The sequence below is a fragment of the Syngnathus floridae genome, chromosome 20 (assembly GCF_059516105.1).
Source record: "Syngnathus floridae isolate MCC-2025c chromosome 20, RoL_Sflo_1.0, whole genome shotgun sequence".
NCBI lineage: Eukaryota > Metazoa > Chordata > Actinopteri > Syngnathiformes > Syngnathidae > Syngnathus > Syngnathus floridae.
The window spans coordinates 5,855,417-5,869,474 of NC_142432.1; the positions used below are offsets into that span (position 1 = coordinate 5,855,417).

At 48.9% G+C, this 14,058-nt stretch overlaps 4 protein-coding genes across 7 annotated transcripts; 2 read left to right on the forward strand and 2 right to left on the reverse strand.

Annotated features, from left to right (window-relative positions):
• The first annotated feature begins 210 nt into the window (after positions 1-210).
• kbtbd2 (kelch repeat and BTB (POZ) domain containing 2) lies at positions 211-5,679 on the forward strand. 4 transcript variants are annotated; one of them, XM_088364172.1, is made up of 5 exons: positions 211-405; positions 1,464-1,987; positions 2,095-2,260; positions 2,442-3,751; positions 3,859-5,679. In XM_088364172.1, the coding sequence occupies exons 2-5, from the start codon at positions 1,815-1,817 to the stop codon at positions 3,953-3,955; spliced, it is 1,746 nt and encodes a 581-aa protein (XP_088220298.1). In that variant the 5' UTR covers positions 211-405; positions 1,464-1,814; the 3' UTR covers positions 3,956-5,679. The 4 variants fall into 4 exon arrangements, with proteins under 4 accessions (XP_088220298.1, XP_088220297.1, XP_088220295.1 ...); XM_088364171.1 differs by having other exon boundaries at positions 2,442-3,047; positions 3,141-5,679; XM_088364169.1 differs by having other exon boundaries at positions 2,442-5,679.
• avl9 (AVL9 cell migration associated) lies at positions 5,150-10,644 on the reverse strand. Its single transcript, XM_088364173.1, has 16 exons — positions 10,407-10,644; positions 9,496-9,616; positions 9,294-9,379; positions 9,123-9,194; positions 8,868-8,957; positions 8,737-8,803; positions 8,617-8,657; positions 8,452-8,490; positions 8,312-8,381; positions 7,883-8,244; positions 7,670-7,813; positions 7,399-7,609; positions 7,200-7,317; positions 7,059-7,112; positions 6,801-6,889; positions 5,150-6,543 (listed from the first exon to the last, which is right to left on the reverse strand). Exons 1-16 carry the CDS (start codon positions 10,497-10,499, stop codon positions 6,425-6,427), a joined length of 1,776 nt encoding a protein of 591 aa, XP_088220299.1. The 5' UTR covers positions 10,500-10,644; the 3' UTR covers positions 5,150-6,424.
• Positions 10,645-10,916: 272 nt separating this feature from the next.
• lsm5 (LSM5 homolog, U6 small nuclear RNA and mRNA degradation associated) lies at positions 10,917-12,012 on the forward strand. Its single transcript, XM_088364181.1, has 5 exons — positions 10,917-11,170; positions 11,397-11,492; positions 11,566-11,593; positions 11,674-11,746; positions 11,820-12,012. The coding sequence occupies exons 1-5, from the start codon at positions 11,125-11,127 to the stop codon at positions 11,850-11,852; spliced, it is 276 nt and encodes a 91-aa protein (XP_088220307.1). The 5' UTR covers positions 10,917-11,124; the 3' UTR covers positions 11,853-12,012.
• psme2 (proteasome activator subunit 2) lies at positions 12,011-13,972 on the reverse strand. The gene is made up of 11 exons (XM_088364179.1): positions 13,778-13,972; positions 13,530-13,562; positions 13,348-13,410; positions 13,150-13,227; positions 13,039-13,075; positions 12,855-12,952; positions 12,727-12,795; positions 12,546-12,613; positions 12,416-12,470; positions 12,258-12,344; positions 12,011-12,194 (listed from the first exon to the last, which is right to left on the reverse strand). Exons 1-11 carry the CDS (start codon positions 13,823-13,825, stop codon positions 12,114-12,116), a joined length of 717 nt encoding a protein of 238 aa, XP_088220305.1. The 5' UTR covers positions 13,826-13,972; the 3' UTR covers positions 12,011-12,113.
• Between the last annotated feature and the right edge of the window lie 86 nt (positions 13,973-14,058).

A 14,058-nucleotide genomic window follows, 5' to 3' on the forward strand; every position in this document is an offset into this window, starting at 1 on the left:
GTGAGTTCAGGAGGAAATACTAATGTGATTATTTATTTATTTTTTCTAATGAGATAATTTCACATGCGCAGTATGCTACCTTGGACACGCGAATAAATTGTTAAAATAGTAAAGAAATAAATGAAATCGATAAATTGGTGTGATAGAGAAGTTTAAAAAAAGTTTTAAAGAAAAAAGATGATATGATTTGAGTTTTATACGCATGCGCAGTGTGCTTGTTCTCCTTCGGCCTCTACCGCTCTGTGCTTTCGGGCGCTTAGAAATGCGCTGGCAGGTTGTGAGATCGGCTCTACCAAACTCGGTTCGTTACCATCGAAACTCACCTTTTGGACTACGTTTGACACCCCCCGCTGGCAAGAAGCCGTTTCGTCACCCGTTATCGCCCGGAGTCATCATCAAACTAGTGTGAGAAAAGCGTTTTATTTCGTGTCTCGGCGGTCCGGCAGGAAGAGGCAAGCTAGCTAGCTGTTAGCCTAGCCCTGCCGTTGCAATGGCCGCCATCTCTGTCTGGAGTGGCTTCCCTTGTCTTTTTACACACACATTGGAATAAATTGACTCCATTCTGGAAATGTTTGACTTTGATTCGCGAGCAGGCGTGGTGATTGATGGTGAGAAGACGGCGAGCTAAAACTGCTAACTAGTTGGCCGTGGCGTTGCGAATGTTACTTGAGCCGCGTATGGAACATTACATGGAGGCGGACTGATTTAGAAGTGTGCTCGAGTGGTCTACCCGCGTCTCGGGGATGATTTGTCGGCTCGCCTCCATGAAGAATGTGTTAAGTGACAGGTTAACGTGTTCGTGAAGTAGAGACAGTGGGGTGGTCAAGACGAGCGAAACCAGCTTAGCCATCGTAAGGTTACATTCAAAACGTGATGGCTTGAAAATGACTTGTCACGAAACCCGATTTTGATGTTTGTCACCATTCACGGCTTGAAATAAAATTGCCTGGTGGAAAGTGGCAGCTTGGTGGACGAGTGGTGAGCACGTTTATATCTTGGTTAAAAGCAAGTAATATTACTGCTGTACTGAGGAGCTGCCTCCACACAGGTTGCTCTTTACTGACCCCAGCTGGCCAAGGTGCAGAAGGAGCAGCACACTTGAAATAGAAAGCGTGACATTAATTTAAATTCTATTTACTTTATTACATCATCTCTGCATGTTTTTTTTTCCCCAATTATATTATTCAGTCATTTTTTTGGGGCGGGGGCAATAGTCACAGCTTTTAGTTAATAGTGAACGTGATCATAAAAATCTCTTTGTTAGCTTTCAAGTCGCCGGTGACTTTGGATTTGTTCCTGGGTCAAATTGTAAAGGAAATGTTTTCAAGTAACGTTCTCAGCAGTTGAACAAGACCACCACTGTTGAGATGAAAACAACAACAATCCTCAGGGGTGATTGTTGTCGGCTTTTCCGCCGCACGTGTGACTCATCCCAGCTGCGCTTGTTGTCTCGTCTCCCGCAGGCCGCCGCTGATGTAGTCGCGTTGTGACGTCAGTCCCGCTACCTCCGGCCTCCCTCCTGCCCCGAGTGCCTCTTCACTGTCGTTTCACCTCTAACCTCCAGCCCCTGCGCATCATCAAGGCAGAGGATTCCTTTGTCCGGCGCCAAGGAGCATCTCCGCTTGCCTTTCGCCTCCTCACCAAGGAGCGGCAGAGCGACTCCGCTCAGAAGCTTTTGGATTCCCCCTCCCTTCCTTGTCCCCAAATCTCCCCCTGGGATCAGTGTTTTTTTTTTTTTATCTGGTGGACCGGAGCCCGGCTCGGCCGGCCGCACACACTCTTCAAAACTGGGGCGCGATTCGTGTGATGCGACCATGTCGGGTCTGGGCGAGCGCCGGCCGGTCAATGCGGACTATGCCGTCTCCCTGCTGGAGCAGCTCAAGTTCTTCTACGAGCAGAAACTGCTGACGGACGTGGTGCTGCTTGTGGACGACACTGAGTTCCCGTGCCACAAGATGGTGCTGGCCGCGTGCAGCTCCTACTTCAGGTCAGTTTGTGAACCGGACTGAACGCAAATGCTATAGGACCAAACAGATACTAATGATGGGCAAGTCGGGAGAAGATTCTTCTGATTGTTGACGTGTGCGTGCACAGGGCGATGTTCATGGGCAGTCTGAGCGAGAGCAAGCAGACGCACGTCCACCTGAGGAACGTGGACGCCACCACGCTGCAGATCATCATCACGTACGCGTACACGGGCCACCTGGCCATCAGCGACAGCACCGTGGAGCCGCTCTACGAGACTGCCTGCTTCCTACAGGTCAGCTGCCCGCTTGTATCAAATCTGTCGTAACTTTTGCATCTTTGACGTAGTTTTTTTTAAATTAGAGAAATCTTACCAGTCAAGACGATAAAAGAAAAATGCTTTTCTTTGAGACTAAAGGCCTGCCCACAAGCACCCCGCTTCAGTCCCTCGCTAATCTCGGTCCTCCTCCACCCAGGTGGAGGATGCCCTGCTGCAGTGTCGCGACTACCTGGTAAAGAAGATCAACCCCGAGAACTGCGTGCGTATGCTGAGCATCGGCGACTTGTTCAGCTGCACCGAGTTGAAGCAGTGCGCCAAGCGCATGGTGGAGCACAAGTTCCCCACCGTGTACCGGCAGGACGCCTTCCTGCAGCTGTCGCATGAGCTGCTGCTGGACGTGCTGAGCAGCGACAACCTCAACGTGGAGAAGGAGGAGACGGTACGCGAGGCGGCCATGCTGTGGCTGGAGTACAACATGGAGGCGCGCTCGCAGCACCTGTCGTCGGTGCTCAGCCAAATCCGCATCGACGCGCTCTCCGAGGTGACCCAGCGGGCCTGGTTCCAGGGCCTGCCGCCCAATGACAAGTCTGTGGTAGTGCAGGGCCTCTACAAGTCCATGCCCAAGTTCTTCAAGCCACGCCTAGGCATGACCAAGGAGGAGATGCTCATCTTCATGGAGGCGCTGTCAGAGACGCCGGGCGTGAGCGTGATGATGTCGTCGGTGCCCGCCGCCATGGTGTGCTACAGCCCGCAGGCCGAGAAGGTCTACAAGCTGCGCAATCCGCCGCGCAACCTGCAGAAGGTGGGCACGCTAGTCACGCCTGACAACGACGTCTTCATCGCCGGCGGCGAGGTGGTGTTGGAGAATGCCTTCAACCGCGGCGGTGGCCTGCAGGTGGACAGCTTCTTCTGGCTGGACGCCCAGCAGAACGCCTGGGTGCCCAAGACGCCCATGCTGTGCGCCCGCCTCAAGCCCTCGCTGGTCTACTGCGACGGCTACATCTACGCCGTGGGTGGCGACAACGTGAGCGGCGAGCTCAACCGGCGCACAGTGGAGCGCTACGACCGCGAGAAGGACGAGTGGAGCATGGTGAGCCCGCTGCCGCTGGCCTGGAGCTGGAGCACTTGCGTGGCAGCGCACGACTGCATCTACGTGCTCACCCTCGACCTCATGTACTGCTACCTGCCGCGCGCCGACGCCTGGGTGGAGATGGCCGTGCGTAAGACCAGCCGCTGCTACGCCTCGGCCGCCGCCTTCGGGGACCTCATCTTCTACCTGGGTGGCCTTCACGTGGTGGGCGGCTCGGGCAGTGGCGCCCGCCTACCGCCGGGCGCCCACGACGGCTCCTCGCTGGCCGTGGAGATCTACGACGTCAATAAGAACGAGTGGCGCCAGGCCGCCAACATCCCGGCCAAGCGCTACTCGGACCCGTGCGTGCGCGCCGTGGTGCTGCTGGGCGGCCTTTGTGTCTTCATGCGCGAGACCCACATGCACGAGCGGCCCAGGTACGCCATTTACCAGTACGACGTAGAGCTAGACCGCTGGTACCTGCGGCAGCCCGTGTCGGAGCGCGTCCTCTGGGAGCTGGGTGACAACTTCTATTGCGCCGTAGGCAAGCTTTACCCGTCCTGCCTGGAGGAGTCCCCTTGGAAGCCGCCCACCTACCTCTTCTCCTCCGACGGCAGCGAGGATTTCGACGTAGACGGTGAGCTGGTATCGCTCCCCCTCGTATAGCTGCGGTGGATGATGGGGGGAGCGCGCACAGAACCCTCAAAGGGACGCGGGGACGGCAACTCGGGAACGTCTGCTACAAAAGTAAAGGACGTCGTGCTCCGGCAAACTGTTCCTTCTTGATCTCATAACGCAGCACGCCAGGGGGCATGGTTTGCGCGTGTGCCTCACCGTCCCGAGGTTCGGGGGTTGGAATGTTTTGCTTCGCTGCGTGGACTTTGCATGTTCCCCTGTTCGCGTGAGTTATTTTTTCCACAGGTACTCCGGCTTCCTCGCACATTCCGAAAACATGCATCTCGGCTTCAAATTGCCCAAAGTCTGAATGGGAGTCCCGTTGCTTCGGTGTTTGCCCTTGCCCCTTTCTAACCCCCCCTCCTCTCTCGCTCTCTCCCCCTGTCTCTCTCTCTCCCCCTCCACTCGTGATTGGACACAGCACATCACAATCTCTTTAAAGATAACTCTGGATCAATCGCTCAAGTGACCAGCTGGCATCTGTCTGGGTTCCTGCCTGGAACGACAGTGTGGGGTGGCAGGGAGGCTGTGGAGGTGGTTTTTTTTTTTTTCTTTCCCCCCCCGCAGGTTGAGGGCAGCAAGGGCGACTGCAGGTCCAGTTGCTTGCCTGCTGTGCCATCAGCTCGCCTTCCTTCCACACAACCATCGCCTCATGCGATGCTGAGCGTCAATCATGGTACCACACACATCCACCTCCACTATCAGCATTTCTCATTTCCAAGCTGCTGAAGTATATATTATATATAATATGGTAAAATATCTATTTTTCATATGTTTAAAGCACGTGTTATAGTGTGTGGGGGGGAATAACCAGTTCTATTTTGTATTAGATGTTTTTTTAATTTAATATCAGACATTACTGTAGTGCGACTGTGGCTAGAAATCGGTCCTCTCGTTGTTCCCGGAGGAGGCACCGTGAAGCCGTCTTTCGGGCCCGGGCGCTTGTTGCTATGAGAACCGGCCCTGGCAACCACTAGCGGTAGTCTGGCGGGGTGGGACCTTCAACTCATGAGCACAGGTGCTTCATGGCAGACGTTTTGAGCATGTTTGGCTGCATCATATTCCGTTGGCACTGTTTTTTCAATGAACGTTAATTTATTAAAAAAAGCATACCAAAAAAAAAAGTTATTCATTCGTGTCCATCAATGACAAAAGGCCTCTTCTTCAGTGCAGCAATATAGTTTTTATTTTACAAGCATCTGTCAGGAAAATAGACTGTCAATCAGAATAGAAATTATTCTTTTAAATTATAAAATGGGATATGTAATCAGGAATAAGAACACTCAAAGGGGGAGAAAAGATTTCTGAAGGACATGCTAATATATATTCCAGTAAAATTTGTCACAAAGCAGAAAGTCAAATGATTTGTTTTCACAAGCTAGTAATTACAGTTGTTTGCAAACATCAATTTGACCAGTGTCCAGACAAAACATGAAGATAGAGATTTAATTTCTGAACGGCTTACACAACAAATAAATAAGAGCAATACAAGTTGAAAATAGCCAGACATAACGAGCAAGTGAAGGTTGTCAGTTTTCATTCAGGAAGTTGAATTACATAAAGATTCTTGTCATAACAATGTGTGTGTTCTCATAACAGCATTTTTTTTTTTTTTTTTAAAGCACCTTGTCGAACAATTAGTCTCAAACTGTCGTCACCTCCTGACGTAAAATAAATTTAATGGAATATATTTTGTTGTTGAATATCCACAAATTACATGTTAGTGATGTGTGCATATAAGCTTATTGAAAGCCCAAATATTTTATAAAAAAAATAAAATAATATATAGATGTATTCACACCATTAAAAACTGAATTTGATCAACTGTTAGCAACTTGTAAGTCAACAGGCACGGTTTGTTCATCTAAATTTAAAAACTATTTCCCCATTTTGGCTTGATTAAGCAACACAATCTTGCCACCAGACAAGTGAACAAGGCTACCGAGCTTATCAAAACACGCTGCTCCCAAGGAACCTGAACCGTTGCCATGGTAACCAGGCTGGAACCTGTCTTGCAAGCAAGACATCCACACTGTTGGCAGGTAACCACACAGTCACCAAATAGGGTGTCACCAACACTGCCATCTCATTGCCATGGCAACCAGGCTGTCGCTAACTGCATTGTGTCAAGCGTTGATTACGAGGCAACCCGATTGTGACCAACTTGTGCAAGTGCCGTGATGGAGACTTGCGAGCTGCGGCCTCGTCGACGCCATTTAGCGAGGAAACGACAAGAGCGCTGTTAAGGATGAACGATGCTGTTACCAAGGCAACCACAATGTTATGACAGGAGCTGGGCTGTTGTGGTGGTAAACACGGATGGCGTCGAAGCTACAGCATCTGCCGTGCGTCACAGTACTCCAGCGATCCAAAACGGCAGTGGTGCGGACGGCGTGTTCACGTCGGTGCCTGTCGGGAGGACAAATATGACAGACTCAGGATTGGGCCTGGTCAGCGGGAGCCTCCGGGTGGGCCGCGGCGGGCTGGGCCAAAGTGGAGAACCAGGACGACATGGCCGACTTGGCGCTGGTTAAAGCTCCGCCTACTGACTGACCTAAGGGCACAAGATGGAGGTCATCAGCCAATCAGAGTGAGTCAAATCTTTTTTCTTTTGAATTCATATAGTACTCATATATTCCTCCCATTTTATTTTTTATTAAATAGCACTCCAAAATGATTTACTTTGTTAACATACGGTAATAAAATCATGAAATGTAGCTTTTTTTTTTTTTTTTTTTTGGAAGACACAAAGTGTAGAACACAAAGAACACTTTGTGTTCTGTGGAATTTCGTCGTGTAAATGTTTCTCACCGACGGCCTTCCCGGTCTGCACCACGCTCCTGCTGGTGGTCATCATGGCGTTCCCGATCTTCTTGCCACGCTCGCTGTTGTGCACCGAGCTGCGCGCGCACACAAAGTAGTTGAGATCATGCCGCTCAAGTTTGGAAATGGTTTCACATTCCGTAGCGAATGTGTAACTTTTGACAAAATAGTGGATGTAAAACAGCTCACGCTAAAAAAAAGATTTAACATTTGGCGACTATTGACTCGCGAGTGGGCGGGACTCACTGTGTCAGACGTAGTTTGACGTCGGTGACACTGTATTGTCCCTGGAAAGGATGTCTGCATGGCAGGAAAGCATTGTTTTACATAAATCATTGGCGCCAAAGCAATACTTTTATATTAGAACGACAAAGGAGATGACGTTACCCCGGCGTTACGGCGGCCATGGCGGCGTGCTTGTTGCTGTGCCACAGGCGGTAGTTGTGCGTGACCTTCCAGCTGGCAATGAAGGGGGCGCCGTAATCTGCCAGCAATCTCTCGTTATCTGCCAGAAAAGACGTGCAACCCATAATGCCATTTCTGGTCCATCATTCATGCGGATGCCAAATGTTATGACTCCTCCCACCTTCCTGCAGGCAGGAGGCCAGCAGGGTGTGGAGGTAGAGCGCAAACTGTGCCCGGATCCACTCGTCGCCGCCCTCCCAGCCCGTCCCATCCAGGAAAACGTCATCTCGGTTCTCCATCACGTGCTTCAGCAGGTAGTCGGCAAAGCGCAGGTCGGCCGTGGTCAGGCCCAGAACTTTGCGCAGGTCGCCGTCATGGATGTGGACGGCAGCCTACGGGAAGCTGTTTAAGCCATTTGACCCCGTGACACAAACATTCCTATCCTCGCTCACCTCCTCCACCTCCACCACGGCGTCGCTCAGGTGCCTCTGCTGCCGGAAGAGGATGTTGGTCGCCCCGGCGACGAAACCGCGCACCGCCACGTCCGACAGAAGGTGGTGCTGCTGCAGCGCCATGTACGGGAGACACAGGTAGCCCTGCGCTCAGGGTCGGACGCTTCATTAGGAACACCGCAACAGGAAGAAGAATTTTACCGACGAGCTTACTTTGGTGAAGATGGCAAGCGGCATGCCGTACTGGTCCTCCTCCAGACCCGACAGTAGTCCCTGTGTGACGCCGCCCTGCCCCCCAAGCGGCTGCATTGTGATGGGCGCTGCCGGTGCCCCCTCCGTCCCCTCATCCAACACGCCGGGGTCCAACGTCTCCCAGTCACTCTCCGACGACTCGGGGGAGGAGCGGGAAGGCGGCTTGAGACGGGGCTCGACGTCACCATCGCCCCGCAGCTCCGAAGCGGACACGGACTCGAACTCCTCGGCCCCCGAGATACCCGTCGCTGGGTCGCAGTCGTCCGACATGCTGCTCTTAGGCCGGTAGTGCGACGAGTCCACCAGGCCGTGCTCCATCATGCCTGTGCACGCGCGAGTGAGCACAACGATGAATATTGTAGCTGACGAGGCGGTTTGAGCATAACGCACCTGGGAACAACGACAGGACAGCCATCAGCGTTCCCACGAGTCGGCTGACAGGCGACACGTAGAAGAGGACCTACGGAGGCGACCAGTCGTCAGTCACGGACAAGCAACACAAACAAGTAGTGTGCATGTGTGAGTGACACCTTTTTCTCCAGCAGGATGAGCTTGAAGAGGATGAGAACCTGTGGAGATGAAAGATTACTTTGGACATTTTGTTAGATGGCTGTCACTTAAGGTGCCCCAAAATGTTCCATTTCTCATTTCATTGTCCTAATACTTTCGTTTGCACGCTCTCCTTCAACTTCTACCTTGTGTCTGAAGTGCAGGATGAGATCTCGTGGTGACAAACCTGCAGAGAGACAAAAAAGCTCATCAGCGAGGACACACAAAAGAGCAAAGGAGGACATATGCGTCTGAGGAGGACGTACCGAGGAAGACCTGTGAGCCGTCCAAGGCGGAGCCCCGCAACGAGCCGTTCATGTGCTCGTAAAGCTCCTGCAAGAAAAGCCAACGCAGGTGAGTGGCACCCACATTTCGGGAGCGGGAGATGCTTTCTCACCTTCAGGATGGAAATTTGAGAGAAGTCTTTCTCCTCAAAGTAAGCGTGAGTGATGAGCTGGAGTTTGGCTTGGAGAAGACCGAACAGAGGCTGCAAAAACAATTTAGATGTAGACAAAGGTTTTTGGGACAATCCATGTCCATCTGGTCCTGGAGCACTATTTCAATGTCTCATTATTTTCTGTCCTAATTTGACCATTTTCACCAACGTCCACTAGCATTAGCGAGATAGCATAACGCTAGCGGCGCGGCTCACCACCCGGCTCAGCACGCAGACGCTCTTCTGCACCGTCTCACGGGTTACATCAGCCTGTCGGACCTTCAGCGCCTGAGGATGGGAACGACATCAAAAATACACATGGCGCACTGTCACTGAAATAATGAGTGTCATCCCGTCGCCGTGGCAACCGGGCCTAAAATGACTGACCTTGGCCTCTATTTGCCGGTAGCAAGACACGCCATAGACGCACTTGGTGTCATCGGCGAGGGGGGGCAGGTGGAAGTAGACCGTGTCTGTAGGACCCAAAAAAAAACGTCTTATGTTCGAGGGACTTTTTTTGCTTTTGAGTACGACAGAAGTGAGAACTAAACGAGTGGTAGTGCCTCGTGCAAAGAAGGTGCGCTCGTACCTTCCTGGTAGTTGTGTGCTCCGTCGGGCAGCGCCAGGAACGGGAGGTACTTCCACTCCTCGGGCAGCATGTTGCTATCGTGACCCTCGTGCGGCATCAGCGGTGGGTACGAAAACTCCACCTGATGTCGGACACAACAAAAAAGAAAACTCAGCCATTCCATGGAGTCTCTAAATTAATTAGTTGCGCTTTTATCGTTAAGTTCGCACATTCGATCTCTTCCGAGTAATAAATGGAAATGCCACTCTATTACAACAGTAATAGAGTAGTAATATGAGTTGTGTGAAGTCATGCAAATGCCTAACTGTATACTCGTATGGACGAAGAAGCCTGTTGGCAGAGTCATATGCTTCCAACCCATTGTGTGCTCTCTTTTGTTATGCCAAAGAAAAAATGACAACGTGACAGTCAGACAGGTGTTAATTCGCAGAACAGGTTTGGAACCTCAATCAAAGCACAACCGGCAGGTTTGGCTTCCCACCAGCAAAAATGATGACAGAGGACCGGCAAGATTGACTGGCAACAAAACCAAAATCTTTACCCTGCTTGGAAATCAAATCATAATCCAGGCTCGAAACCTTAACCCTGGTTTCATCCAGATTTAAAACCCGACTTTTATTTTTTGGACTTGTTGAACCCTAACTTAAAAGTATTAAAACTACAACCCAGACCCTAATCCTAGTGTCATGAAATCTTTAAAACCCTGACCATGACTTGAAGCTCTACTTTGACCCACAAACCAGTCTAAAAACCCTACTTTGGGACTATTTCGTGCAACAATAGCAACAGTTGGTAATAGGTGCATGGCGCTGATGCATCAGTATCTTCATCATCATCATCCCTGCCTGCTTTCATGTGGTCATCAATGCTGCAGTTAGCATGTTGTGGTATGCAAAAGCAGAATGACGGACCTGGCAACCCTTCTTGTGATGAAAACCGACCACGACGATGTGGAGCACCGGCCCCCGTGGCTCGTCCACGTCCTGTGGCTCCATCCGCTCCATTCGGGGCTCCCTCTCGTGGGGCGTAAACAACAGCAAAGGCGCCTCGGTTTAATCCAGTCAGCCCGCAGCTAAGTGAAACACTACAACAAGCGCAGTACAGTACGACCGACTTTCACTTCCGCTTAGTCAGAGCGCGCAGAGAACTAAACACAGTCAGAGAATTACTTGACAGGCATTTCCGGCTTCACACACTTGACACCACGGCAGGCATTAACACAGGGCACTATTAAAATTATTTTATGTGTATCTCGATAGCGTTTTATTTCTTAATTGATTAATTTTGTGTTGAGTAGCCAAATAGCCGTCGCAAACGACGGACTGGGGACCGCCGCAGTGTCTGTCGTTGCTGAATTGCTCTTGACTTGGACTATGTACTCTTTGAAATTGAACGATTACGTCATGTTTTCGGCACAACAAATTGCAGTGTCACGTGGTATACATGGATTGGAGTTTTTTTCCGTCTTCTCGCTTTTGTTTAACAATAATTGAACCAAACACAGACATCATTTTAAATTCATATTCTTATCTGACGAAGAGTATACTTGAGGGCGGCCGGGCTCGATTGCTAAGGTCTAGTTCGCGGCTATCATAATCAATTGTTTCTGTCTGGGTGCTTTCATCAAACATGGCGGCAACTCAAGCGACGAATCCTTCCCAGTTGCTCCCGTTGGGTTTGTACATTTTAAGGATTATTTTTAAAATATGCTCAAACTTTATATACCGGGCAAATGAACCTGAATGCTGTAAAATTTGTCGAACACAATGTAGTAAGCTTTTACCGATTTGGAAAGCGTTTTCCCTCCTACACGTGCGAGTATCATTTTATTTATGAGCTTTTATTTTAATGTCTTCTTGCCCAGGTCTGCAGAAGTATGAAGTATGTTTATGATCTTTCAGAGCTTGTGGACAAGTGCATTGGTTCTCGAATCCACATTGTCATGAAGACGGACAAAGAAATCGTCGGGACTCTGCTGGGCTTCGACGACTTTGTCAGTATCCTAAAAAGCAAACGTGTATGTTTATTGTGTTGGTTTCCTGGTTGATTGCTTAACTTGTTTTGCTTAAGACATGGTCCTCGAGGATGTGACTGAATTGTAAGTTGTCACTTTTTTCTCCTTTAAGTCTTATGTTGGACTTTAGTTCGTTCATGGTACATTTTCACGTTGGGGTTTAGTGAATTAACGCCAGAGGGTCGCAGGATTACCAAGTTGGACCAGATCCTGCTCAATGGCAACAATATCACCATGGTAATTTACTTCCCGGCACGATAAATCAGTTTTTCAGGCTGGAACTAAAAATGTTTTAATGTTTCCTGTACAGCTCATCCCAGGCGGGGAGGGGCCAGATGTTTAAGAACAGCATTTGTTGGAGTTGTGTTTTATTTTTAAGTTTTTGTTATTTCTTCTTGTTTTACCTGTTTTTTTTTAGGTAGAAAGGCACTTTTGTAAAAAAAAAAAAAAAGTTTTGGTTTGGCAATTAATAAAAACTGTGTCATGAAGCACACACAAACACACGGGGCAGTGTTTTATTGATTATTTCCGCATTTAGGACAGTTTAGCTGTGATGGGGATTTAAAAAAAAAAAGAGAAGGAAACCAGGCATGGTTTGCCTGTTTCAGTACATGGATGGCTTCTCCTCGCCTTTGGGATTGGTCACCTTCTCCATGTTCTTGTTGATCATGTCATAAAGTTCCATCTGAAGAAAAAGAAAGCGGTGAGAAAATCACCATTTGCAGAAGGACTTATTTGTTGGACTCACGTAAAAGCTGCGCATGTCCAAGATGATCATTCGAATGTCGGAAAAGATGGCCACGTCCTTCTCATGGACCAGCATGCGGTAGTCCATCTTGGAAAGAAAACAAAGGTAAGTCCAGCTCTGCAAAAACAAACACTCATGGAGTTTTACCAAGGACTCACCACGTGAGTATCTTTGGAAGCTTTGGCCACGGTGTCTCCCCTCTCCAGCAAGTACCTAAACAAAATCACAAAGCGGCCATCACAAAAAGCAAGCGGGCACATTTTCATATGTCCAAATCTCGCCACGGACTTGTTGATGCTCGTCTGGAAGCCGTCCACTTTTGTCTTTACCGCAGCGATTCTCTCCAAGATTTTCTCCTGTGAGCCAACAAAATGAGAAATACTGAAAACATGGGGCAACTATTAAAATAAGCCCTACTGTGACATCACAGGAGGGTGTCGGGTTCAAATCTGAACAAGCTAAAATGTACCTGAATGGCGACGCCAAAGTCGTTTCCGTCTTCAATTTTGGGGATGAGATGTTGAATCCAGCATGTGACCTGCACAGATCACATTTGACTCAACTTCTAAGCAGATGTGTCGCCGGCCGCTCACTCACAGTGACGATGGTCTCTCGCAGGCCGACGATCTCGGGTTTCAACTTGCCCACCAGTGCCAAGATCATCTCGTGGGACTTGATGAAGCCACATTTGGGCTCTGCGGGAGGGAGCAAGCAGAAAGCTCAAGAGCCATGACATCACAAACAAATCCCCGCCCGACGGAAAACGTAAAGAACACTCGACTTTTCTTCTTCTCTTTGTCTTCATTGGTCTCCATGTCCTGTCATGACATCATAGGAACAATTAACTTTTATTGTCCCGCTGCAAAAATGACAGAAGTAGAGTTTCCCAAACCTCATCGGGAGCGGGTGGGTCAGGGATGGGGATGTCCAGTGGAGCTTTGAGCGTTGACATGTCTGTCACGCTGACATCCTGACAACAAAGATGTCATCAATTAATTGCTTTGATTGAATACATGTGACTTTTTAGTATTGCTTTGAGGATGGTGTGCGCCGTGCAACATTAAAAATTTGTTTTCTTGAGGATTCTGACCTGAAGAAGGGCATCCATCTGGAGGATTTTGGAGGGAATAACAGTGGAGAAAAGATTGTTGGCCTGGAAGGGATTAAAAAGTCATGTTTCACCTCATCCTGACTCCAGTAAGACGTGACATAAAAACATTTTTTTCATATTTGTAAATAAAAGGACTCATTTAGCACATTTCGAGCACAAACCTCCTGAAACAAGGCCCGGTGAAAGGTTTCCACCTACAAGAAATGACAAAAGATAAAGATAAATAAAAACAGATGAGAAGAAGTGCTGACTCACTTTTCATTTTACTTTCGTTTTGCGTCAAGCTTCCATTTCCAGTAAAACAGAATACGTTTTTTAGGACACGTTAGTGAAGCTAACAGTTTAGAAACTTTATGCAGGCGGATTTATTGACATTTCCTTTGGTTAAGAAAAAAAAACTGAAACTTACCCTTGTTGCATTTTCGCTGCTTATCGTCAAAGCGGAACTTTTAGGCATAACGACCAGGACACTTTGTTTTTGTCGACAAAGAAAAACAAAAAGGTGAAAGTCAAGAAGAAGTGCAGCGGCAGGACGGAGTTTAATTGTATTTTATTTCCTCATACGCTTGAATTTACTTTCGATTTGAAGGACCGCCTACCCGTTGCGCCTGACTGATAAAAAAAACTTCCGCTCGCACCTTCACTGTAAAAGCAATATTTATTGTTCAATAAAATAAACCCGGTAACATT

Coding starts and splice junctions, on each gene's coding strand:
- kbtbd2 (XM_088364169.1), top strand. CDS start 1,815: ATGTCGGGTCTGGGCGAGCGCCGGCCGGTCAATGCGGACTATGCCGTC. Junction 1,988..2,094: donor GCGTGCAGCTCCTACTTCAG/GTCAGTTTGTGA, acceptor GTGCGTGCACAG/GGCGATGTTCATGGGCAGTC. Junction 2,261..2,441: donor AGACTGCCTGCTTCCTACAG/GTCAGCTGCCCG, acceptor TCCTCCACCCAG/GTGGAGGATGCCCTGCTGCA.
- avl9 (XM_088364173.1), bottom strand. CDS start 10,499: ATGGAGCGGATGGAGCCACAGGACGTGGACGAGCCACGGGGGCCGGTG. Junction 9,617..10,406: donor ATCACAAGAAGGGTTGCCAG/GTCCGTCATTCT, acceptor GTCCGACATCAG/GTGGAGTTTTCGTACCCACC. Junction 8,958..9,122: donor TCTGCGTGCTGAGCCGGGTG/GTGAGCCGCGCC, acceptor TTGTTTTTGCAG/CCTCTGTTCGGTCTTCTCCA.
- lsm5 (XM_088364181.1), top strand. CDS start 11,125: ATGGCGGCAACTCAAGCGACGAATCCTTCCCAGTTGCTCCCGTTGG. Junction 11,171..11,396: donor TTCCCAGTTGCTCCCGTTGG/GTTTGTACATTT, acceptor ATGATCTTTCAG/AGCTTGTGGACAAGTGCATT. Junction 11,747..11,819: donor ATGGCAACAATATCACCATG/GTAATTTACTTC, acceptor TTTCCTGTACAG/CTCATCCCAGGCGGGGAGGG.
- psme2 (XM_088364179.1), bottom strand. CDS start 13,825: ATGCCTAAAAGTTCCGCTTTGACGATAAGCAGCGAAAATGCAACAAGG. Junction 13,563..13,777: donor GCAGCGAAAATGCAACAAGG/GTAAGTTTCAGT, acceptor CATTTCTTGTAG/GTGGAAACCTTTCACCGGGC. Junction 13,076..13,149: donor ACCCACCCGCTCCCGATGAG/GTTTGGGAAACT, acceptor ATGTCATGACAG/GACATGGAGACCAATGAAGA.